The sequence below is a fragment of the Melanerpes formicivorus genome, unplaced genomic scaffold, assembly GCF_026170545.1.
Source record: "Melanerpes formicivorus ecotype bairdi unplaced genomic scaffold, bMelFor1.0.p_v2 SCAF_4, whole genome shotgun sequence".
Lineage (NCBI taxonomy): Eukaryota > Metazoa > Chordata > Aves > Piciformes > Picidae > Melanerpes > Melanerpes formicivorus.
Window position 1 is genome coordinate 11,754,408 of NW_027142356.1, and position 27,058 is coordinate 11,781,465.

General features: G+C 39.1%; 1 protein-coding gene across 2 annotated transcripts in view; it reads right to left on the minus strand.

Moving 5' to 3' along the window:
• Positions 1 to 27,058, minus strand: part of SNX25 (sorting nexin 25) — an 81,908-nt gene that overhangs the window by 39,265 nt on the left and 15,585 nt on the right. For both annotated transcript variants that reach the window (XM_068136951.1, XM_068136950.1), the window contains exons 3-6: positions 21,244 to 21,460; positions 12,175 to 12,347; positions 11,105 to 11,291; positions 5,133 to 5,203 (exon numbers count right to left, since the gene is read on the minus strand). In XM_068136951.1, the coding sequence (XP_067993052.1) occupies positions 5,133 to 5,203; positions 11,105 to 11,291; positions 12,175 to 12,347; positions 21,244 to 21,460 (648 nt within the window). The remainder of the gene's footprint in view (positions 1 to 5,132; positions 5,204 to 11,104; positions 11,292 to 12,174; positions 12,348 to 21,243; positions 21,461 to 27,058) is intronic.

A 27,058-nucleotide genomic window follows, 5' to 3' on the forward strand; every position in this document is an offset into this window, starting at 1 on the left:
ATATAGCCTCCCTCTGTAGGTCCTGCAAGTCACTGCTAGCTGATCAGCCAGTCTCTCCCCTGCCTCTGATGGGCATCTCTCCAAACCAACTACAGACAAGACTCATTGTCATCACTAGCACACACAAAGGATCTGGGGAGAAGAATTAAGAACTTCCTCTATACAACTGATTTGAAAAACACAAACCAAACAAGTCTACTGTCACTGTAACCTTCATTTCCACCCACACTCACTGCTTGAACATGATATAGAAGCACAGCATTAACCTTGCCCAGAAGCTACGCAAAAATAATTGTGTATGTGTGTTTATTTCTCTGTAGAGGATAAGGGTGGAGGGGAGGAATCATAACACAGTTTTGTTATAATTAAGTTTGATGTAATCTGTAATGCACTGGAACGCAGAACCATCCATTTTACCTCACTCTACCATCTCGGCAAAACCCACACATTACAACCCACACACCCAAGGTAGCTTGGAGCCCAAGTTTCTGAAAGAATAGTCTCTTTTTACAGACAAACATACAAGTCTCTTTCAGAACCACAGCACCTGAGAAGGCCATCCACAAACAGTTGTTTCTGTACTGGTTGTCAGCTCTACTTGTAAACCAAGTATCTAGACACATAGTGGGAATGCTCAGCAGGAGAAATATTCTACTGCAACACAGCAGAGCTTTCCACACAGAAATAGCTGCTTATTCAGTTTGTCTCACAATCCCTGCTTGAAAAGCAGCAGTTTTCTCAACAGGGATTCACTGGAGTCAACTGCAATGTGATGTCTGGGAAAAAAAAAGGTCCCATCCAGTCATCTCAGTGTGGTTTCTGGTCATGCTGTGAAGTCACATATAAGGTGGAAGGCACAGAAGATTAGAAAATAAATTAAAAAAAAAAATCAAAAAATCCTTTACAATATTGGGGGGGGGAGACAAAAAACCACCACAACAATAAAAAAAAACCAACCTGCTGAGATACTTGCTCTGTAACAAGGTGTGTACCATCATGGGGTTTTGGATTTGTTTGAAATACCACCTAGTAAAGCTGATCCTTGCTAAAATTCTTAAAGGATCCTTTAGCACAATATCAGTAAGAAGAAACAAAAATTTGTTTAAATTAGAAATAGAATATTTAAACAGTTTAATATTCACATTACAGTAAATACCAAATCACTGCAGCAACTCATTTTTGTTGCTATTTCATCACTGACTTTTGAAGCCTTTTCTTTAGAAAAATTCAGATCTGCTTTTGCTTCTAGAAACTCAGTTTCTCTCTTACTTGTGCTACAATGCCTGATCAGGGTATTTGTCCTCTTACAAACTGGTTCGCTAGATCAAAACATTTTCAGGTAAGCAATTATAGTTCTTCAATACATTTAACACTCAAGTTTTGTGTAAAATCGTGAAAATGTAGCTCAAATTCAGTTCAGTACTTCCAAGGAATCCTTAATTATAGAACTCTCCTCATCTTGTCTTTTGATAAGGATGTATAAAGATGTGATTCTTCCAAACAGAGCACATGTGACTGTAAAGAGCACAAATATCACTAGGAAGAAAAACCAAAGATGAGTTAAAAATAAAACCCAAACCCACACACACCCACAAAACTAAGCCTCTTTCAACAGTCACTGCTGTAGTGACCTTGACTATTATAAAAGAGGGTGCATAGGAGGACACAGCTTGGTAAAAGTAATGCACCAGATCCACCACTTTTATGCAAGTATAAATGAGGGCAGCTGTGTAGTGTAATGTCAGCATACAAGTCAACAGCTTCTATTTACAGTGGCCTGCACCACTCCAGAACAAACCATCAATACTTCTGAAAACAGTAATGCTACATTTAGGTTTCTTACCAAGCTCTAGCAACAACCACAAGCAATTGTCCTGGCCACAGAACAGGCATCACACTGTGAACCTCTCAAATTATTTTGTGTCTCAACCTCATAAGACATTTGACTCTCAGAGAGTCAAATGCAAGAGTTACTGCTTAACATGAATCAGATGCTTTCCTACATTTTCGTTTGCCCTCCTGTGCTCACATGCCACAAGATTCAAGAGCGAGAAATCTGGAAAAAGACCCTATAACGTGCCTTTTTTTTAACTACAGAAGGTTTAATACTGTTGTGTTTAGAAGTACTTTCTGCTTTTATTAGAGGGCTCTCACAGCTAAATATTTCGCCAATAGGTGGCACCAACACTAATTATATCAAGCGTAAAGAGCCCTGTCCTCTGGACGCCAACATTAAAGGTATACTTAATATCGCCAGTTAAACGTCAGGCAAGTGGAGCTCACTTGAGAAACTACCAGTCTGAAACCTGCTCCGCAGGCTATTGATCCTTTAATAACTGACACTTAATCTTTTTATAAACCATTTTTTTTGTTAGTTTTAGAGACTTAATTAATGGTCTCCTCAATCATTAGCCAAGATACACAAACCTGCTCAGGCATATTTTCTGCTAGTTATGTACTTGCACAAGACGTACTTTGCTTAGATAGTAGCTAAGCAGTCACTGCTGCAAAGTATTGGCCTCTACTGCTGTACTAAGTACTCCTCACGTTTGTTGCTGTACTTTTTTCTGTTAAAATCACTACCTCAGGAAGCAACCATATCCCAAACTGATAGAAGCTGAGTCTACACCCATGACATCATATTCTACACTTGCTCCACTCTTACAATCTGAGAGCTGAGATCAGTCTTGACAGACTACTTACTGGTCAGCCATAGTTCAGCTGCTCTAGCTGATACCCAGACACTGAAGTAGCAGTTACATTTCCAGGACCAAATTTTGCCATAGGAAAAAGGAAATAGCTATCAGTACGAGTTATCTCTTGCATAGATGAAAAAGAGACAGAATGCACTTCCATTTTGCATCAAGCTTATTTTCAGTTATTCACCATGAAATTCAGCTGCTGGCAAGGGTAGCAGTATGTTGTGGCATCGAGAAAGGGAAACATCACAATATTAAGTAATGTGGTGGTCTGCTTTATGAGAGTTCAACAATCTTTCTATTAGCAGTGAGATGTGCTGGATTTTTTGCTGGTTTTGGGGTGCTGTGGTTTGTTTGGGTTTTGTTTGTTTTGTTTTGGGGGGGTCTGTTTGGTTGGGTTTGGTTTTGTTTTAAGATAAGTAGTAAAGCTTTTTCCTTAAACTTCTTCCTGAAATTCAGGAACACATTAGATTCATTAACACATTAGAAAAAATGTTTCCACCCACTTCAGGAAAAACAAGACATAAAAGCCTTCAGAACTAGATTTTAACCCTCTGGATAACCCTCTAAAAGTTTACTGCATATTGGTTGAGCCTGAAAAATGTTTGGTAGATTAAATCCTTAGCTGAATAAATGAAACAGATTAGAAATCTGCCTTAAATTTACATTAACTATAAGAAGATTGCATTGTATGCCTCTGTTGGACATGGTATTCCACATTTCAAGGAAAAAAAAAACCCACATCATCTTTTTCTTCCAACACAATATGAATAACTAGTGGCTATTTAATAAATAACCAACAGCCCCACTCACTAATACAGCCACCAATGGTAATCAACTCTTAAATGACATTCAAGGTTGCCACAGGACTGAACTAACAATAAAAGTCAATATCTTAACACAAAACTCCAACGCACCAGCTAGTGGAAATTCTGATGGATTTTTATATAAACACAGGTAAAGTCAAGAGTCCATGAAAATGCAGAGTAAGTGGGACCAGATACTCTTTGGTAGAAAAAACAGGATTAATCTTTTTATATCTATTCTGCAGTACCGGGGACTTGTAGCTTCAGAAAACCATCTTCTGCTCAGGGTTTAGACCAGTAGATAGTTAACTATATAAACTCAAGTGAGACAGAGGAGAACAAGACAGTAATTGATTGTAGGAACCTAAACTGTATAAAAATACTCCCCAGATCAATTCTTGTCACAACAAAGACCAATGGCAGCACAAATGGAAATACAGGCTTAGCAAGATTGATTTTTCATAATGTACTTGGAGTTAACTTCCCTGTTCTCATTTTATTACATTATGAAACAGACTTTCCATTAAATTAGCTTTCATCTGGGAAATATTAATATCTTTCTGCAATGCATACTTAAGCAAAAATACAGCACCTACTCTTGCTGTGGTTTGACACAAGCAGTTTATCCTACAGGAATGCAGATCTAGCTCTGCTTTAGAAAATAAAGGCCTACTGGTTCTGACAACTTTACACTTCAGAAACTTGAGCACAGAACCCGTTCTCTTAAGACTGGCCAGAAGTGGGTTTTTTACCCCCTCATGGCATGTCTATAATTTGTTTCTGCATTTTTCATTACACTTGAATCACTTAAAAGCTTTCCTTTCTAATACAAGGAGATAGAAATGGATTCTCTTTTTTTCCTTTTAACCTGACAGAGATTACCTGAAAAAGTAAAAGCAAAATCTTCTAGATGTTTACAAACAAATTAATTTATGTTGCCCCTTGCCTTCTTATTGTGCTTTGATATACCTTAAGCATATCTGTCCAAGCAAAAATTTAGTCTGTAATTTTGCCATCAGTGTAATCTCCTGAAGATATACTGCAGTTCTGGTACATTTTGAGAAGCATAAAGAGCAGTATATACAATAAATGTAGGTATAAATGCAAGATTCTTGTGCATTCTAAAAGGCATTTTGAAACACTGCCAAAAACACTGCTGAACAATTTGAGTGCTCTGTATTTGAACACAAACACAACAGAATGAAGAGTCAAAATAAAGCCTGACTGACAATCATACTGTATGATTCCTTCTTCTGTATTTTGAAAGAACAAACCAAGTCTTTGAAGAATGGATTGTATGAAAAAGAGAGAGGAAGCAAGGCTCTCAGCATATGAATATGTAATGCAAAAAAATCCTACTTGCAGCAGGTTGTGAAAATAAATGCATCATAGATATGACCTTTCTCATGATCTATCAGCTTAAATGAAGATGGGGTGGGGGTGATAATTACAACATGGGAGTTTCTGGAAGAATAAGACAAATGAAATAAACTGAAATACTGGAGGCATAGCATTCCTAAAATCTGTCTAAAAATCCCACACATGCTGATTGCATATGTATGTTGGGAGTTCAAACAGCTTTTCAAAATGAAAACAACAGATGTGACTTCACAAAATTAAATCTTACCTTTCTGCCTCTTCACATGGGGAATATTGCTGATTGTGGTTGCCTGAACTATTTCCACTACAATCTGATACCTAATTTTAAAAACAGTAGGGGGTAAGGGTGAAGAGGGAGGAGGAAAAAAAGAAAACATGGTATTAATTTTTAGCAATGTTTCTTCACACAGCACACAAGAATTAATAAAAAACAACCCACTTCCACTCCTCCTCACCTTGAAATAGAGAGCAGTCTGCATATGGTGGTTATCTTGAAACAAAAGGAAAACCTCCAACTAACAATAATTCTGCTCCCTTCCCTCAACTGCTGGCACTGCACATGCAGGTAATAGTGAACACAATATAAAGTAAATTTTCAACATTAATATAGGTTTCCTGTAGGAAACTAGGAAGAGAGTTCAGTTCAAAAGCAAAGAGCTGTCTTAAGGTTCTTCTAGCTACTACACTCACTAGTTATACAGAGTAGATATAAATTAGAAAAATTACTGTATTTTGGCTATTTTATTCCACCACCACAGTTCCCTAGAGCAAAGGTGGTGTTTTGGTGTGTAGAAGTCTCATAGTTAATTCCCTGCTCATAGACAGACGTCATGAATGGTTTATAAACAACACCCATTTACCTCACTCAGGTGCTGTAAGGAACCTGTGAACTTCATGAATTATAAAACCAGGTACAGACAACCAAGTAAACACTGCCCATGGAAGGAAGTTTCTACTTTTTCCTCACAAGTTTTTTTCTTGGCAAATTTAATCCCATTTGTTCACATTGATGGTTTTACATGTTTATTAATACTGTTAACACAGCATTTCTTTTCTTTTGTTCTGTTCCTCGTCACCTTAAGTAGGGGTGATGCTCTGAGTTACATCCTGAAAAATAGTCTGTTCCTCCCAACACTGAGCTTTGCCTCTAACTACTCAATTAGAGTACTGTACAACGCTGCAGCCCAGAAACAGCACCTGGGCTACAGTGCCAGACCATGACCCTTTCTCCCTGAAAGGCTGTTCCAAATGTTTTAGTTCCTACAGATTCTGTGGTGCTGGTAAGTAAACATCAAAGGAAGTTTTGAATGTGATGTATTAATTTTATTTTCAAGAACTGTAGTTGATAAACTGAACCAATCATGGACTGACATCCATATTACATCTACATTCCCACTCTTGTCCCTCCCCTATTCTTTGTTGTATTTTCCCCTTTCCCTCATTTCTTAAGTAAAGGATGACACGAGCTGGTGACAATGATCTTTCAGACCATGAATTGTGTAGTGACATTTTGCTGCTATACTAATAAACAACAGCATAAATACAATGCTGATCTTGAAAGCAGAATAAAAAGTATCCACTGGTTTATTTCTTTATATCTATTTATTCTCAGCTATGTTTTTAACTCATCATGTCCTTTATCTCTAGCGGAGCAAGCAAATTTCCTTCACTTCTGACATGGAAGAATCCATCTATTCTTCCTTATAGGTTATTGACTTTCAATTTACCCATGCTAACTTAAATCTGAGGGGAAAAGGAGGTGCAATTTCACCATTTAACTTTTTCTTCTTGAAAGAAGTAGGGGAAAACACATTTTGTGGAAACTTGATAAAACAGGAATAAAACTCTGCCTCCCTTCGTGACAAGCAACGATGGAGGTAAACGTTATAAAGAGTGATTCTGAATGACCATACAACTGTCCCTTCTCTGGAAGCTTTTAAAAGCTCCTTGGAAATCAGCAAATTACTTTTCATGAAAATATACATCAGCTTCCCAAACGTCCCTTATAACAAACGAAAAGCATATTTCCACAAAGCAATGGAGAGAAGTTGTGCTAAGAGATAAAGCAGTCAAATGTTAGAGGTCTGCTACAGATATTAATGAACTGAGAATGCAAAAGTAGCTCCAAAATTAATAAGTAATTGCTGCATCACTTAAGTTCTAAAAATAAAATTCATAAAAGCAATGCCAAAAAATCAATATAATTTTCCTTCTACAGTAGTGCTTCTAATCAAGGAGAGGAAAAAAAGATTTACAAAATGTAGTACCATACTAGCCTTTCAAGGAGAGTTATTTGCAAGGCAGAGAGCTGGTACACTGGCTTACATGGAGATCCAACACACAAAGCCTCCCACTCTTTTCTGCTTCCTGGCCAAGAGCAACAACACCCTTCAACCCACAGCTTTCTACTGATCCAGCTAGAAACTTTTCCCTGCATACCCAATAACAAGTACCTGCTTCTAATCACAAGAGAGCTTAGCAAAACTCTCTTAAAGAAACCAGTATGAAAGAATGCCTTGTGGGACTTGTCATGTGCATACATCAAAGAGCACCCCGAGTCTAAGCTTTCTTCAGTACAGTCCATCAAGAGTCAGCGGAACTGTTTATCGGTGCCTCATGACCTCTTTCATGAATCAACACATTTTGTGTTGCAAAGCTAAAGCATGGCAGAGATATTTCAAGGAAAAAAACCAAAATCAAAATCCAAACAACCAATAAGCCAAACATGTAATTTCCCAGCTGTTGTAGTGGCCTGGGATAAATCTCCCTGAAAGTTAGCTTACACAGAAATTATTACCACTTCTATCTGTTCTTTACCAAGATGTTACATGGCAACACTGGGACTAATAAGAGACAGCCAACAGTTCTTGAGTGCCATGTACTGACTTAGAACAGGCACTGGAAAATAATTTCTACATAAAATAAAGAACAGGAATCTCTGATAAACAAAATATTATTACCCAGAATAGCATCTAACTGGGAAACAAGTTTCACTACAACATGCTAGTAATTTAATTGTTGCAGGAAGAGAACTGGAAGCATTCTCCCCACTATTATCATTCCAATGGACTCTGACTCCTTGGTGGTAACTGCACAATGGCTTACTTGTTTCCTCCTCTTTAATTCCTTCTTCACAGATTTTTCTGTATTTAAAACCTGCAATATCATTTACTTTGTTCAAAGTGACACTTCTCCTCCCCCCCGTTCACAGAGGTACCACTTTTGGGGTTTCCTTGACATAAATCTGTAACTTTCACGAGTAAATGATGAAAGCTTTGGAAAGTATTCTCCATAACACTGAGATGGCTACAGCCCAGCTCTCTCTAGGTGCTCCCCCACTGCTAGGAACAAACAGAACAGAAATCCCTGCTCCCACAGAGTAGGTATTTCTTTCTGTCATGGTAAGGCCAAATGGCCCCAGCACAAACCCAGACATACACGAAGGTGTCTAGACATGGTCCTCTCTCCCTACTCCTTCCTGCGGAAAGCCAGGGTAACGCGGGAAAATGAAGGGGACAGGACCATACATATCTGATAAACAATCCTGTATCTATGGTAAGGGCATGTGTTCTGGCCATAGCCTGGCAAAACCCCTTCCCATTAGGTAACTATGTGCTGCTTTCATGCCCTATTGGTCCAATTAATCTCAGGCAAGATTTATATACAGGCTGATTACCAATTGCCTGTGCCTTGATTAGCCTCGCTTTTGCCTTGCATGCTTGAACCTGCTTGGACCTTGTCTGGCTTGAAACTGCCTTGAGTTGCATAGCCTCAAGTTGCCCGGTCCAGCTCCTGGGTTAAGGCCATGAGCATACACACCGCAAGCTACGAGAGAAGCCACGAGCTTAGGAGTCGGAGCCAAGCCTGCTTCCCCTTGCAACCAGGATTTTGCCATGCCTCTATTCACCCAGGACAAAGCAAGCACCCATCGCGAGAAGCATCGTTAACAGCCTGCTGTCTGCTGAAGCCAGACCAGCCATCAAAGACCGTGTGGCGTTCCTGCTGGCAACCTGCTGTGCATGGCATATGAGAGTGCCCCAAAGCCTCTAATGCAAAGCAGCAGCACTCCCTACCTGGGTACAAACAGCTATGAGTAATTAATTAACTGCCTCTTTGGCATAACTGGTCTTGTTGAGTCTCCCCCCCACTGGGGTATTCTCTTTCCGTTAGTTTGCATAAAATTGTTTAAATTGTTATAGTTGCCCAAATACTGTACATTTCCACTGTAAATATATTCTAACCATACAGCAAACCTTTTGATACATTTGGTAATTTTCATATTAATAAAGGTTATTAATATTTTATTAATATTGCCACGTAATTTATAATAAAAGAAATATATCTCCTTTTCAACACTTCCCAGAGACTGGGTCTGTACAGAGGAAGAATGAGCACTGTCTCCAAAATCACACACCATTTCTCTCTGACAAAAGACATTTTCTTAGACATCTTCCACTGTGTGTTGGGTTTAGACCTTTAAAATTTAGTTACAGTTTCTGAGCAGAATTGAAACATTGAAATATCGATCAGCTTAGACTGATCAATGTTATGTAGGGTGTAGAAGAACATATCTCAAGATGGTGGTAGCTGGACTCCACAGGCTACAACAGAAAAACTTTTATGTGCAGCCAAACACACATTATTTCAGAAAGCAAATTTGCTATCTGATATTACAGAACACAATTTGAAGTGACCTATCAGCTAAAAAGAGAGCACATTGACCATTAATGTGCCTGAACAACAAGAGAGTTGAGTTTCTTTTGAAACAAGCAGATCCATTAGTGTGATTATGCTAATAAATATGATGTCAATTAGATTTTAGACAGAGTCTAATAGAGGCTCGTTTCTGCTCTCAGGAAAGTCACACTGGTCCAGAGTAAAGAGCAAATTTTACAGCAGATGAACCACAAGTAGCCAAGCAACAAAATCATTTCACCATCACCTAAATGTATTTTCCCGTCTCTGAAATGCAAGTGGTTTCAGAATCAGAGGAGAACAACAGAAAGTAAGATGCCATTTATTCAGCCTACATACTGCATCCTGGTAAACCATTATTTAGCCTGGTTCAGCCAAGTGCAACAGAAGGTCTGGGTCACAGGAGATAACACAGTGCACCAAATGCAATCAGCATGCTTATGCCTTTCAGATGCTCCTGCAGCCATTTAGGAAGAGGGAAAGATGACTTGTAGCTGCAAATGAAGGGACTCGGGGAAGAGGGAAAAATACCAATTCCAGTTGGTGGTAACAGATTAGAACAAGCACTGTGGAAATGGCTTCAGCTGTCCTACAGAGCATTTTGTGCTCAACAAAACCAATTAAAGGACATCTAGATCCTACAACAGTACTATCTCTGCTTCCTACTTCCTAGTCACTTGTTCCTTGTCCTTTGACTTGCATCAGAAATCAGAAGAGAAACAGCTCAGCTATAAAGATAAGGCAAGGATAAACATCTTGGACTTCGGCAAGTGGGCTTGAGATGTACGCAGTATCTCATGTCATGATAAGAGAGGGAAGGAACAAACAGATGAGATTTTTGTGAGGGAGTGTGGGAATTAGTATGACAGTGACCAGGTACTACTTGCATTAGAAAACAGGAACATCAAAATCATATATAGGAACTCAGGGGAATGGGATTTTCTTGGTCTTTAGGGAATTCTTCAGAGTTCATTAACTTGCTTGAAAAGGATACAAGGCAACCATTAAAAAACACCTCCCCACAGCAATCTAGGAAGACTTCTGCTACAGTGGTAAAATGTGCTGGAACTCAAATCCCTCTTTCCATGTCACAGAATCACAGTGAGCTGTTCTGAATGCCCAGCATCCTTAAGGTCATTCCAGTTTACAGTCACCTGACTACCATGGCCAGCCATACTTCTTAAAGATGAGGACATGTGGTAGGGGGACATAACCACACACTAGTGGAAATTCAGCATGCTATTTTATTTAACTCCACAGAGGCAAGCTGGAAAGAAGGCTCAGTTATGCCTTTTAACAGTGCTGTCATGCCCAGTACACTACTAAGCAGAAGTTTTTAACATTTTCTGCCACTGAACTAAAAAGCTGACTGTATTAGAGTCTTAACAAATATTGTGGCTTATCATCCTTACTGTCTCTGCTTTATCAAAAGAAATCCAAAATTGAATTTAAAAAGAAAAATCACAACTCATTCAAATCTCAGTAATGGGCTGGCTGAATGAGCTACAGCAAAACATTAAATACCTCAGTTGTTTCAGGAATTCAACATCGGAGCTGCTGTTAATGAGCTTGATGAACTTCTCGTATGAAGGAGCATATGTGTAGTCTTTCTTCTGATGCTCACTCATCTGTTCTCTGTACTCCAGCTGGCTGAGTAGCATTTGGTTAATATAATCTGGATCACTCAGCAGTTCCACCACTGGTTTCAGTACTGGAAGGAAAAATATTTTAAAACAAAATCCTTATGCTGAAGAATAACTGCTGTCCTTCAAAAGAAAATTGCAGATAAAAGGCAAAAATAAGTATGTAAGTTGATAAAAATCCCAAACTAGTCTTCTGGACTACACAGTACATTTGAGATAGGATGTACTTCTTGATAAAACTCCTGTTTTATTATGGAAGTTGATGTGCACTGACAAATTCCAAGCGTTTTATCTGCTGGGTGCCTTGAAAGCTACCCCACTGAAGCCACTATACATGAAAATTAAAAGTTAACTGAATGACATAATATACTTGAGACTTACTTCTGAATTTAGTGACATAGAAAATGATGCGATGATCTTGAAGGTCTCTTCCAACCTGGTCTATTCTATTCTATTCTAATATACTAGTGTATTTCTGATTAGATTAAAATGCAGCTGATAAAGTAAAAAGTAAAATAGAACTCCCCCCCCAGTTAAAGAACCACACTGGATAAATTGATGTCTAATGATATTTGGTATCATGGTTCAGTTCTAATTGCATCCTAAGCATATGGATTCTACATATCTGAATAAAAATATACACAGCAAGAACTGTTCATACCAGCACTAAAATAATGCCATGGATCTGCAAAAGTCTTCCTCTGAAAACAACAAAAAAATAGAAGAATGGAATGGACAAATGGTGTTTTATCCTGAAAGGTGCTAAACAGCTTGGCATCAAGTCAAGAGAGTAACAATGTTTGATTTTGAGAATATAAAGTGTCTTGGTGGTTATGACAGAAACTAAATTTCAGAATCTAAAAGTGGAACATCAAGACATAGATAATTAAGTAGGTAATTACTAATACTGTACAGGTGCAAATGGTTAATCATCTCTGATCTTCGATCTACCTTTTGTTGCAAGTATTTCTGCAAGGACAATGCGCAAGCTGACAGACTGGACATCCTTTGAGGGTAGGAGACAACACACCAGAATTTGAGAACATTTTTGCAGGAATCTTACTTCTTCATCAGAGCTCCTCAAACATGGATGCAGAAAGAAAGGTCTTGGTGGCTCTTCCTGCCTAAGAGGAAAAAAATAAAAAAAAGAAGAAAAAGAGAGAAAATTTACATATCACTTGCATCATGGTTAGTCACTAATTGATAATATATCCAAAATCCATTATTAGGTAAGTAACCTCAGTAAAGAAACACTTTCTTAATGATGATATGATGTGTTTCCAAATTCTTTTGTCCTGCCATTTTTTCACCTGCCAAAATAGAAATGCAGTATTTTAAAACTGCCTCAAATAGACAGAACCCAGCAAATGGGAGGGAAAAAGCTTTTCTGAATGAAGCTCACAAATGTCCTGTCATTGACCTTACAGTGAAATCTTGTCCACTTCTTCAAAACAGTCCAGACAAGCAAATACATTCTTGTAGTACAATCTATTAGAGACCTGAACTTTTAAGCAGAGGATTTGGAATCATATCCAGTTCAAAACACAGGTCTACCTGTTAGATCCTGAAGTCACCATATTTCCTTTGTTACTGGCAAATGAATCTCCCAGTAAATAACTAGCCTGTTTGACCTGACTTTTCCTAGAACAGCAGTTTTCAATTTGTCACCTGCAGGCTACAGCAAACTGGTGTGTGCAAGATACCTATTTAGTAACAGACTTGGTATTTCAGCCAGCTACGTTCTGAGTGGAAAACTGATTTAGAAAATTATTTTTTAAACCCACCCACAGGATTAGAAAGAGAGCAGAACCATGATGGCAAACAGAGAATGGTGAATTGAGTCCTAAAGCACAGAGATACTTGGCCAGACAAGTCCCCTCAAGTAATTGGCAAGTGAGAATTGACCGTATTGTTATGAGAATCAGTGGAATATATAGAGTATGAAACTGGAGAGGTTCAGTGTGTGTAACTCCATCTACCCCTGTGGGCAGCATTCTCACCCCAGACATGGTGAGAGGCCCTGGACTTTGGGTTCCGCTCAGCCTGATGGGTCTGAATTTGCATATTCCAACTTCTGTCCAAGACACCTCTCAGCCACATCATACATCTGGCAAGTGACTTCTTGGCCAAATCAAGTAACAATACTTGCTTGGATCTGAGCACCTCAAGCATACAGAGATCACAGAACCATTCATAGAAGAGACAATTTGCCACAAGCTGAGTCCTCTACTCAGCAGGCTGAAGTTGGAATATGCTCATGAGATATCTTAATAAGTCACCATAGGTAAAAAACCACAACCACAACTAGGGATTAAATTTAGTTTTCCTCCATTATCCGAAATACTTCAGGGTCACAACCCATCATGCCTCCCTTCAGTGGAGTCAGATTCTTGCCTCTGGCTAATTCTCTCAGCCAAAATCAGTCTCAGCCTGCTGGGGAAAGTACTCACTATCACCCACTCACTAACTCTTAGGGTTATGCAAGCTGGAAATCAATGGATAGAGGAAATCCAAAATTTCTTGCTGGTTCCATTTTGCATTTGGCAAAAGAATTAGGCTTCTAACTTAAAGAAAGTGCATCAGTCCTGGAGTTGGGACAGGTATAGTGAGCTATACTATATAGTAACACATATCAATACACTCCTTGACCACCAAACAGGCAAACAGGTCCTCCTTGCTCCTAGAAATCATGGTAGGTGCATTCTGTGAAGAAGGCAAGACAGCCTTTCAGAGCTAATGGTGAAAGCGTGGTTGAGTCTCTGCTGCAGTGTTAAACACTGAGTGGGTGCTGTGCACCACTGACCATGCACAGCAACATGCTGCTGTATGAGCAAGCCCATGATAGCACAACCTGTGTCACTAACAGCTCTTCCAATCACCGCTCTGAAAGAAACAGGGAGCAAACCTCCCTCACCTTCATTTTGTGCCCAGTACTAATCAGTTCAACTCCTCACAGGTGCCAATGGTTTTCTGGACTACTTAGAACATGTTTGACTGGCTGTGCCAAGGAGACTCCTTAGTGCAGGTCACTCCAGCACCTTTTCTTTATAGATAGATACAGATGCAGAGACAAGGTGCCCTTACAGTTCTTTCATGGCCTCATGTCTGATGTGTTCCAGTCACAGATTTACAATTTAACAACAAGGTGACCATGCCAGTGGTTACAATGAGATAGATGTAATGTCACTTGTGAGGCACCACAGTAGTTTTCAAAGGCAGCCAGCACTGGTCCTCAGTAGAAGGCTCTAAGGTGTTTCAAAGGTTCACGTTTCTGATGTCTCATATCAGTGCCTCCTACTGTCATCTGTAACATCTGCTTCTTTCCCTGAGACAGAAGCTGCTGTGCGGGGGAGTTAACTGACTACTCCCTAGAGCTGCTCCAAACCCATTGCCTCCTTATGTGAGGAAGTGACTGACAACTGTATACAGTCAAACTAAAAAGTCCTCAGCTAGACACCGCTATATGGCCGCTAGTGACAGGCAGCATTGTGTCAACAACTGATCTGCTAGTCAGTCCAGCACGGAGCAAATACATAAGAATAGTAACAATACTCCAATAACAGCACTAATTCTGTTCTAATCATAGAACTATTTTGTCTCATGGTGACCAAAATTAGATTTTAACTTTCAGAACAACAGGAATGCAAAGATGACGCGTGGTTTCAGTTTGACTGAAGCCTCTTACTCAATCCTGAATCAAATGTTTCATTTTCAACTGTGGATCATGGAAGGAGTTTTAGTTGTTACAAGACAAATTTCAAAACAAGTCCCTTGGAACAGCTTGGTTATAAATACTATATTCTTCTGAGAAGCAGTGGTTTATGAAGACGATGTGTAGTCTTCATTATCAACCAGAACTGGTGGTGCAGCTGACTGAGCTCAGAAAGCTGTTTATCTTGTTCTGGTAGGATCTTTTCTCCCTGGCAGCTCAGTACCTAGCTATTTTCCTTTGTGCATTTCCATTCCTCTTGCATACTCCAGCCATATCCTACAGCCTTCTCTACACTGCATCAAACGTTCCCACATCACATGCTCTCCCTCAAGGCATTCATTATTTACCCAAAACCAGGCATGTCCCAGGCAGACTAGACTCCTGGCAGACAGAAAGTCTGGCTCTTTTATGTACAGCTACCTCTTATGGGGAACTGAAGTCTTACTTCTCTGGGCAGGTCAGTCCACTCAAAGTCAGTCACTTAGAAACACAGAAGCATATGTAAAATACTGGCAAACAGGATGACCTACAAGGAATGTCATGGCTAGCAACAAACTAACCTCTACTAACAACTGATTCCTGTCTATTAACAACAACACAGAGTTAGAAATGAAAGTATGTGGCCATTACTTTTCTTGACCAAGAACAAACAAACCCATCCTTTCTGCATACTTACCTTATTTATTTGAGATTCTGCATAGTGATTAGATCAAGCTATACTTCATTAACATGTGCAAAGCACAAAGCAGGGCCGTAACATACATAAAATATCACCAGAGATTAGTTGTCATTGCCTTCAGTATCTGCCAGTCTCCTGGGGAATCACAGAATGTTAAAGGCTGGAAGGGACCTTGAAAGATCATCTAGTCCAACTCCCCTGCCATAGCAGGCTCACCACATCACACAGGAATGCATCCAGGTTTTGAGTATCTCCAGAGAAGGAGACTCCACAACCCCCCTGATCAGCCTGTTCCAGTGTTCCATCACCCTCTCTGTGAAAATTTTCCCCTCATATTTACATGGAACTTCCCATGCCTCACCTTCCACCAGTTGCCCCTTGTCCCATCATTGGGCATCACCAAGAAGAGCCTGGCTCCATCCTCTTGGCACTCACCTTTTACATATTTATAAACGCCAATCTGTTTGGAACTGGCACCTATACTATCATCCATGCAAGAGAAGTCATTTCTCATCATCTTTGTGTCCCTATTGTACAAATTTATTCCCAGTCAACAGCCAATATATACAGCTTGGTTGAGCTGGGCCTATGCCAACACTTTTCTGATATGCAGTTAACAGAACACAAATGGAAAATGGAACTGAGTAAACAAGTAGAAAGGCAAATATTTGATTCTTACCCTTCTAATTCATCTAATGTGTTCCTGTCTAAAGGAATGCAAGGGGAGAGCAGAGCTGAATACTCTCCCGTTCACAGACCACTTGTTCTGGAGATATCTCCATTACCTAAGAAGATATGACTCTCTAGAAGGGGGGATGTTTTAATTACTTTCCTAGCTAAATGCTATCTGAAGTGTGATCTAGAAAGAAAAAGGCACAGAATTCCACTTGATTGTTATGAAAAGAATAGAGAAACAAAGCCTTTAGGAAATTCATCTCTAAACAAGCCTTGCACATCAGTGCCAAACAGTTGTGCTGCCAACAGTCATGCAGTTTGGCCAAGAGAAATAAAGGGGAGACTGAAAGCAGAAGCAGCTTAGGAGGCGGCTTAATAGCTACAAAATAAATCAATTTGCCAGTGGTAAAACAGCCAAGACATCCAGGCTTATGCTCTCCTTTGCATTTATACATAAAACATTACAATTCTATTTGCCTCTATATTAAACTGTTTGCCGGCTTGCACAGAAAATATATTATGTGTCAATGAAAAGTCTGCCCAGAAAACAGCATTCCTTTTAACTTGGGCTTTCCCTTCACTGATATCATAAAAAAAGAGAAAGAAAAAAATATAAATGGAGAAAATAAACAAAACCTGTGAGCAATCACAGAAGACAGAAGTATAAACATTATAGCTCAGCTAACTGAACCATATTTGTTTACTATTCTGGAGCAGGAGCTAAAATGTCCTGATCAGGCATATCCTTAAGGCTTGATATAAAATTTAGATCTTCAACTCTGTGGAAACATGATCAAGAGAGAGGAAAGGCACTCTTCATTTTGCAGAGACCAACAGGAAAAGAAACAACTGCAATTTGCATGTGTGTACACAAAGCAGAGTGATGCTACATCCCTCCAGTGTCACTAAAGATATTAAGCACTACTAAATAACGTAAACAGAGGCATTACTTTACTTCCTATCCAATCCTGAATGTGTCTTATTAGGACCATGTGGTTGGATTTTCCAAGCAAAAGGTCACTTACTAATTACAGAAAACTCTTCACTAAAAATGTGTGCAGCTATTTTTAGAAGGATCTTTGAAAGCCCAGCCAATTAACCAGAAATTCCAAGTACAATTGTGTGCAGTGAACTAGTATTAATGTGGCACTCCAGCAAACAATTCCAAAACAGGCAGAATGCAGGCTTCATAAACCAGGATCATTTAATCTGCTTTAAGCAGTAGAAAAATAATAGCAAGTGCCAACTTAATTCATTTGTGTTTTCTTGAACAATCAAGAATGAAGTAACAGTGACATGTATTGCTGTTACCAAGATGCAGATGACTTCAGTAATTTAAAAGAGCAGACAGAACCCATGCTTTGCACACCATACTTTACAGCTCATATCCCCCTTCACTCCCCTGAGCTACAATGCCAGCCTTAACTCTGCATAAATTTCTTTTCCATAATTTTCATTTTATGAAATCTTTAAGCCTGCTCTGAATTTTTAACACTATCCAATGATATTTCATAGAGTTAGAAACCAAATGGATTTCCATCAGCTGCCCCCCACAAACCATCACATCTGTGACTATAGAACCATAGGTAGAGCCTACCAAAGGGAATTCCTTTGTACCTGACCTATTCCAAGTGGTATTTTTCTTTGATTATCCCCTGCTCCAAAATTGCTTTGTGCAATTACTGAATGTGTACCTCAAAAAAAGCCATCAATATCAACATTTGCTGCAAACTTGCAATTTCATCCAGCACTTTATAAAAGCAAACAGAACAGCAAATTTGCTTTGGTATTCCTGAAATTAAAACATTACCAACATTATAGAAATATCATTGTTTCCTTCTCATGCTGTAACTAAGTAACTCTGAGCCAGTATCTACACCTCTTCAGTAACAATTCCTCATCTTTCAGGAACATGGGAGCCACAGCAGTTTTGTAATACTGGACTGCCATCTATGACTAGGCTTCCAGGTTTCCTAATTTAGGGTCTTCATGAAGTACCTCTTTTTCTCTAGGACAGATGCTTAATTGGGACCATCCGGTAATTCTTTGTATTGTGAAGACTCATTAGAGTCAGTAATATTAAAAGACTCTTGGTATTTGTGGTTTGGTATATGCTCCCAGTGTAAAGTGTTGTCTTCATTTTCATATAGCCTCATGATGGCATGGAAGAGCTTAAAAATTAATCCTAACAGGGATGAAAAAAAATATTAAAAGGCAACCTCAAAGTTATCATTGACAACAATGCTCATGAGATTTGCAGCTTTGCAGGTTTAGGATTGGCATTACCACTGCTTCAAGGGCAAGAAACTCCAGTAAGTATGCTAATTAGGAGACGTGTATGACCAGGAACTTACTGATGGCAAACAAGATACATCTGTCTGCTTTGAAAATAGGAAGAAAGCAAATAAATAAATCATATTAAGAAACACCACCCACCCCACTCTCAAAAAGGGGAAAAAAACCAAACACAAAGAGTTCATAAAAACATCAACAGTTCTACAGGAAATTATGTAAGGGTCCTTTCTCTTTAAATAAATAAATCATAAAAATGTTCCCTTCAGCATTGCTATTTCTTTAATTAGTCTTTCAAGAGAGAGTCTTGCAGAATCACATTTAAGTCTCAATCAGCACAATTGTGAGCTGAAGTGCACATACAACTCATGTTAAATTACTTTCATCGGTACATTCCACACTCACTATGTGCTGTCATTAAATTGATTCTGAGAACTACAAGAACCACATGCAGGCTGCATGTCTTCACCTGTATCACCCTCAAATCTCTAAGCTTCTTGACAGTGAAGCAGAATAAAACCTGCCTGATCTATCTGAACTTTCTAAGAAATATATTTAACAAGGCAGCATGATAAATACACCTGAAAAAAGTATATACAGAAAAAAAAAGACCCTCTGAAAACAAACCACACTAAATCCCAAATGCAGAATAAAAAAATGACAAAGCCAACACCAGAACTTCCACAGATGTCATTTTTATCAATATATAACATTAATCAAGCTAACTCTTGAAGGAGAGCTGCCTCATGCTTTCAATAAACACATTATGTCATCAGAGTAAGATGACATTCCTGGGATGAGGCAGTTCTAGCCCCTGGAAAGTATACTGTCACCACAGACAATGCTGCACCCACATACCAACATGAACATTTCCAACATTACATAGCACCTTGCTCAGCTCATGGTCCATCCTTTGCCACATAAAATGGCACTGGAGTGCTCAGCTTGCTTATATTCTGCTTAAAGCAGCCAAAGAAACACACTTGAACAAAATATAAATGAAGAAAGGGATAAAAGCTGTTCTAAACCATTAATGGCCAAATACTACCCTCCCTACCCTCCAGGATGCACTTGGCTAATGGTGTTGTAAATGTGTTCCAGACTCTGCACAACATAGGGGAAAAGCAGTTTTGGTCTGTTTTTTGTGTTTTGTTGTTTTTCCATCACACCACTGATCTTGCTAGGTACCTCAAAAAATTCCCTCCTTGTGAATTCACAGCCTTGCAGTATGTGAAAAACAGTCAGAAGGTCCCGTTTCAATCTATACAAAATCTACAGTTACAGCTGTGGGGTTTGTTGGGGTTTTTCAACCTGCTATCACATTGATTCTTGACAGGATGTTTTTCATTAGAATAGAATTAACCAGGCTGGAAGAGACCTTTGAGATCATTGAGTCCAACCTATCACCCAACACTATCTAATCAACTGAACCATGGGAAGAAGTGCCCCATCCAGTCCCTTCCTAAACACCTTCACTTAACATAGCCTGCCTTATGCAGCACTGACTAAGGTACATTTGCCTTAAAAAAGGGCAAGGGCAAGCATAATGCTTAAAAACTGAGGAGCACAATCTAGAGCTTTACTTGACCAAGGAGTTTCTACTACATTCCAGAGCTGAAAGCAAGGAATATTTGGAATCCAGTGCAAGATCTATTGCAATCTGCATACATCTTAATTTTTAATTTTCTTGAATGTAACCACCCTTTAGTTTCTTGTCTTTATATCCTACACATTAGCTTACTTAAAGTCAGCATAGATACATTAACCCTATCTTCTTCTCCAGAATATAAAGTGTGAATGGCAACACACAAACCAGTCACAGGCAGAAAAGTTATCTTTCTTCTCTGGAAGGGTGTTAAAAACACATGAATCTAACTGTAGGCAAAACAACTTCATAGTATAAAATGTTTAGTTTAAATCTGAATGACCAAAACATATTCCAGTTAGGATGACAGAAACCACAGGTAAAGCCAGACAAAAGTCCCAGTTCTACAAACAATTACACAAATAATCTATTCAGATATGGGAACTACATAGGCTAAGGGCTCCCCTTTGCAATGACAGTTTGGGTGCAACTCCCATATTAAGTGGATAGATGACCTTTCTAAGTGTACAAAGGGAGCTTTGCCAAATAGCAAATTCACAGAATTAGCAAGATAACCTAAATGGAGAAAGAAAATCCAGCCAACACTTTTTCCAGTTGAAAAATCTTGTTACTGCAGGTCAGGCCAATTAGAGAAACCACAAGGCTTTGTCTCCCCAAGCTAGCAGAAATGAGAAACTGAATGGAATTAACCTTGGTGCTATTTTGGGTAAGGGGCAAATAACCATCTTCATGTCTGTTGACTGCTCTGACAGTGCCTCCCTTTAGGTTCGTGCTACTTGCAAGAACTGCTCACACAGCCCACCTCCTACTGTGAGCAAAGGATGCAAGGATCATATGGAAACAGCAGTGAATCTGAACTCTGTGAAAAGGAGAGCAAATGTTTCCTTCCACAGGTCTTACAGATGTCCTGAAGTCTGCTTGAGCGCTAAAACTGGCAATAAGCTTTATCAGTTGCCTACGGAAGTGTTATACTGTTCTTTATTTTGGTATAGAACATCTGAAATTAAAAAAAAAAAAAGATAGAAAAACACAACCACATTTCATGGAAAATTTTACCTGGCGTTGGCTCCTTTAAGGTCACAGAAGTGTGAGAGTAAAGCTTTCACTACATCATTGCAGACAACTTTAACTACATCAATGTGACTCAGCCTCTGTCGCAGCTGCTTGGCAATCTCCCAGAAATCTTCAGATAGTAGCTGGTACAGCTGCCCTTCATCTCTGCTGAGTTGCCCATACCAGGACAGGATGTAATCTCTATAGCTGTAGTCAAATACTGAAAGGAGAAATAAAACAATAAATAGGAAGAACTACCAAAGGTGGCACACCAAGACAGGGACAATATAATTCTCCACCCTTCTCCTCAAAAATTAGGTAACAGGTTTTGTATGTCTGTCTTTGGGTTTTAAATTCTTGCCAAAGAAAGTAAGATTGCCAAAGCCACAGAAACCTGCACCTAACAGGTTACTGGAGGGCACTTTGCAAAGCAAAGCCTGTAAGTGGATTTTCTCAGTCAGGTTACTAGCTGCATACAAACCTCAAACTAATAACCTGTCTCTCAGCAGTGGATTTGGTTATTCAAACTGTCATATAACCCATGTCTAGGCTGTTGCAGACCAAAAGTAGCCTTCTTTACATAGGAACTCGACAGTCTCCACTCCCAAGTCACAGCTAAAAGGAGAAGTGGTAAGATTTTTTTATTTCAAAAGACATACACAATGCTGAGCAACACTGCAGAAAGTACTTTATAGGATCGGAAGAGCTAGAGATAAGAGAGAACAAGCAGATTAGTGAGACAGCATGAACTTCAAAAGTGACAAGGTGTTCCAAACCACATCTACAAACAATAACCAAGATTGCTGTAATTTTAAGTCCCATGGCAACACTACCTTCTACCATTCTGACTTGTCTTTTCAATGTTTGTCTGCTGGCAGTTTTACTGATTTTTCACTATAGGAGATGTCCATAGAGGTCAAGGAGAGAACAGGTGCATGCACAAGCCATTTTTAGCAGTTACATGAAGATGGGGGGAAAAGCTGGGGTGGAAAGAGGAGTCAGTTTGCATCTATCAGAAAGATACCTGAACAAGAAGGGGGAAAATAAGTTGTGTTCCTGATAATCTGAGTAGCTTCTTCACTAGACATCCTGATTTCAGACTTCTTATGTCACAAGTACATCTCATTTGACAGTGCAAGCCCATGCTACAAAGTATTCATGTGGCTCCACTATTTCTTACTTTCCACTTTTATCAAAGTTATTTGTTTGGCACTTCAGTAAATTACAGAAAGATCCCTTGCACTGAAGCATTGCTAAAGTCTGACAGTCTCTCATTCCACCACATTGTTGCTTCTTTAATAATTATTATGAATGTGCAGAAAAATCATGAAGTTTCCAAATGCATAAACAAAGGGAAGAAATCTATTAAAATGATCTAGAAATTATGTTAAAGTACATTGACAGACAGCTTTCTGTTCAAATAATTTAGCCTAGGTAGCCTTTGTCAAGAGTTCTTACATCTAAGTGTCTGAATCCCAGTAGCAGAGAGAACATGAATCCAAACTAAGTCTTGCTCATATTTTGGACCCAAACAACTATTTTTCTGAGAACTGTGAAAAAAAGAATACAATAGAGAGAGGCAGAAGCTAATGCAAATTTTTAAATGTTAATATGTGCATCTTAAGTTGAGAAATGAGATATATTGGGGGGAAAAAAAAACTTTCTGTAAAGGGATGTCCAACCTTACATCCCTAACAGAGTTATTCCATGGTGTCAACAAGAACACAGGCAGTATCTGATCCACAGGTACAATCTAATTAAATTCCCCAAGTATTTCCAACAAGGTCACCTCAACACATGGTTGAGGGATAAGTCACTCTGAAATAAGAGATGTGTCACTGCCACAAAATACTTTAAGAGATTAGAAAAAAGGATATGAATAAATAGTCAATTTTCACCACAGAAGAATTTCATCAGTGGAGTTCTACTAGAATTTGTGCTATGGCTTGTGCTGGTTTACACATTCATAAATGATCCAGTACAGTATGTAAGTAATGTGGAGACCAATTTTCCTGTCACTACTAAAGCAGTAGAGACAAAGACTGTGAAAGGTAACACAAAGGCTACAGAGTACAGGGCAATAAAATGAAAGGTGAAATTAAGTTCCTGGAAGACCAGTTACACACATGACAGATAAATCTGCTTGCAGCTACAGCCCTTAGCCCAAACAGTATGCTACACAACAGCAGCACAAGTCTGAGCACAGCCTCTCTTAAGAGACATGTTCCTAACCTACCATATGATATGGTCTGGAGACACAAAGTTAGCAGATAAGCAACAAGAGGCATTAAAAGCCTGTGTTTGTAGAAGTGGGCCACCGTTTCATTGCGTAAGATAAATGAAGGACAAAAAAGAATACATCCAAACAAGAAAAAGCACAAAAACCACTGAAAAAAAACATATTTCACTGTTAGTCACTCAAGTACTACTGATTGGAAAAATAGACTATGAGGTTTAAGACTACAAGGCCTTCTCTTTCTGCATATTTAACAAGGAAAATCTTTTTATAACATTACACTTGTTCTGGTTTTGACCACTCAAAATGGTTTAGTTGATTAGATGGCGTTGGGTGATGGGTTGGACACGATGATCTTGAAGCTTTCTTCCAGCCTGGTCTGGTCTATTCTATTCTAAAACACACCACACAGTAGCAAGGCTATTTCACAGCCTTCCCTCACCTTGTACCTTATAGAAGTATCCTATAATTAAGAATGAAACAGCACTCGGAGGCACTGCCCTTTCATACTGTCCTGTTGTTAGTGGGAGATACGAAAGAAGTTTAGAATTGAGCTGTAAATCAATGTAAACAAAAGTTCCTTCTTGGTAGGGCTTAGTACTCAGTGTAGAAAGATGATTCCCAACAACTCTGTTACACTAGCTTTGACAAGATGAGAAGCTACCCAAAACACAGGCAACTATTATCAGCCAATGACCATCACAGGAAAGCTATCTAAACACCATAATGTTTTTAACTTTTAATTTCAATAAAGACTGATGGTTGAAATAGAAACATATACGACTCCTTCAGCTGAAACTAAGGATGATTACTGATATCTATCCTTCCAACTACACCAACAGGCTACAATGAGAACCATCTGAAAAAATGCACTAAAGCAGCTTGTCACATATGACACACTACAGAACCTCAGGAGCGCCACTCTAAAACCCAGAGAATGAAGTCCACACACTGACTGTAACACCAGCAAAAGCATAGCATGACTGAGTTAACAAACAGACAACTCTTGAGTGGTGCAAGGTAATTAGCAACTAACTAGTAAACCCTAGGCAAACTTAATTACACAGATGACAAAAACTATTTGAAGACATCAAAATTAATGAAAGGGCTGTCTCCACAGAGTCAGCAACAGCACTGCTGAAACTAGGTGACATTGGCTCCTCTGAAAATATTATCCTTGCATCTCTAAGATAAAGAGAAGCAAAATCTTAAAACAAAGCCACCTCCCAAGACCCCATCAACTATGATAACCTGACAACACCTACTCAAAACCTCTAGTGATAGTAGGAGTGTGAACTGGAGGATTAAACCCTCAGGAGAAGGGAAAGTCCTGCCTAAATGAATGCGACTTTTCAGGGTATTTTGTTGAACAGCATTTTAGATCTAGATTGCAGAAGCTGGCAAAAATGCATGGAATATACAGATATTGTAATTCTCATCAGTGTAATATTGATTAGCACTAAAGTATGGCACTAACCAAACAGAAACACAAATGGTATTGTTGTATATCATTAGTAATAAAGTTTTATTTAACTGTGAACTTGTACAAAAGCATTCATAACATCAAGACAACTAAAAATTCCAGAGCTGTCTCAGGGCAAGCAATATTGTCCTGTTTATTTTCAGACAGACTGATCACTTCACTCTAATAAAAAAGTAAAATGTTTCTTTTCAGTATCTCAGATAGATTGACACAGACACCTTTTGAAATCAAAAAAGCTTGCTTAAGTCTACATGTGGTAGGATGAAAAGCACAGTCTCATCCTTGTCAAACTGCGTAACAGAAGAGAAGTTGGTTTTGTTAGTCACTGAGGCTGGAAGAAATGCAACCAGATCTGACAACTTTGCTTTCTAAACTTGAGAGTGAGAAGGGAGGGTAAAAAGCTACTCTAAAAAGAAATGGCAGAAAGGCAAGTGAGCTGCCACAACAGAAGGTCCTTTGCTTTTTACCTGTGCTTGGGTTAAGCACAGACTTCTGGCATAACTATTTAAACTCAACTTCTGGCTAACTTTTCTAATATTCTTTGAGGAGGTAGACTTCAGGTTTTGATGTTGACTGTGCCAGTCTGCCTGGTTCCAACTGCAGTAATGGCTGTTTTTATAACTTCCTTAAGCTTACTGAAGTTTTCTTGTCTGGCCTGGTGACTCCTGGGGAAGTCTTGGTGGCCTACGCTATCATTATAGTGCTACTGCTCTGATTACAGTTACCTCTAAAAGGCTTTGGGAAGACACGTTGAAGAGTTTACCAAGGCAGACTTCCAGAAAGACTATCACTTACTGCTGTTTCTCATGATGGCTAATGTAACAGTAGAGATCCCCTCGATGCTAAGTTTCTCAGAAGCAAGCTTTCATTGTTGATGCTTAAAACACTAACCAAGATAAAATTGCTGTATTACTACTGCTTGTCTATCTGGAAAAACTTAAATGTTAAAGTTCTTGTCTTATGTATAGATATACAATTTCCAGGACCAGAACTCCCAGAAGAATATCTTCAGCACTGGTTTAGAACTTTGAAGAAAGATAAAGCCCCTGATTGTGCCACTCAATAAAAGGTGCTCTGTTATAAACTGCTGTTGCAGTAGCTACAGAGAGAATCTGCTTATACACAAGATAATTGCTTCAGGTCAAAAGCCAGCTGCCTCTTTGAAGAAATGAGAAGAGCTCTAGTGGCATGCAAATTACAAATCCCTTGCTCTCCAAGTTGCTACTTCCCACAACTGGAAAACCTGGAATAAAAGAACAAAAATGTAGAAGTAGTCATGTTGTCCACCACCTGCTGATATGAAGGTATTCTATTCCAGGTTGGTTTTTTTCAATGGCAAAGAAAGATCAGCCAATGTATTGAAGGAAAAAAAAATGGAAACAGGAATGGATTACAAACTGAGCTACTGTGAACCTTCTCAGTCTTAAACTTTTCATTGTCATTCCTAAACCAGCTCTTTTCTGAGTATCTTCAATGTTAAGTTGGAAAGAATTAGAAGTTTTATTCTTCAGCATATGGTCTTTATGCCATGCTTTGTCTAAGTCACAAACTGCATTTTCACCATAGCTTTAACCTCTCTGTCTGGACACTAAAACTGAAGTTTCTGATTTCCACAGGGCACACCACCAAGGGTTCCTTTTAAACCCCTTATACTATTTCTGCATCTCATCCTATTATGGTACCAGGAATAACTTAATTTCTGCATCCTACTCCAATATACATCTGGTTTCTATCTGATTTTTAAAAAAATAGGTTCGACAACACCAAGTGCAGGGTCTCACATCCGGGCTGGGGCAAACCCAGGCACCAAATTGGCTGGGCAGTGTCTGGCTTGAGAGCAGCCCTGAAGAAGTGGACTTGAAGGTGCTGGTAGATGAGAAGCTCAATATGAGCCGCCAGTGTACATTTGCAGCCCAGAAAGCCAACTGTGCCCTGGGCTGCATCAAGAGAAGAGTGGCCAGCAGATCAAGAGAGGCGATTCTCCCCCTCTACACCACTCTGGTGAGACTCCACCTGGATTACTGTGTCCAGTTCTGGAGCCACTATAACAAGAAAGATGTGGATGTGCTGGAATGTGTCCAGAGAAGGGCTACAAGGAT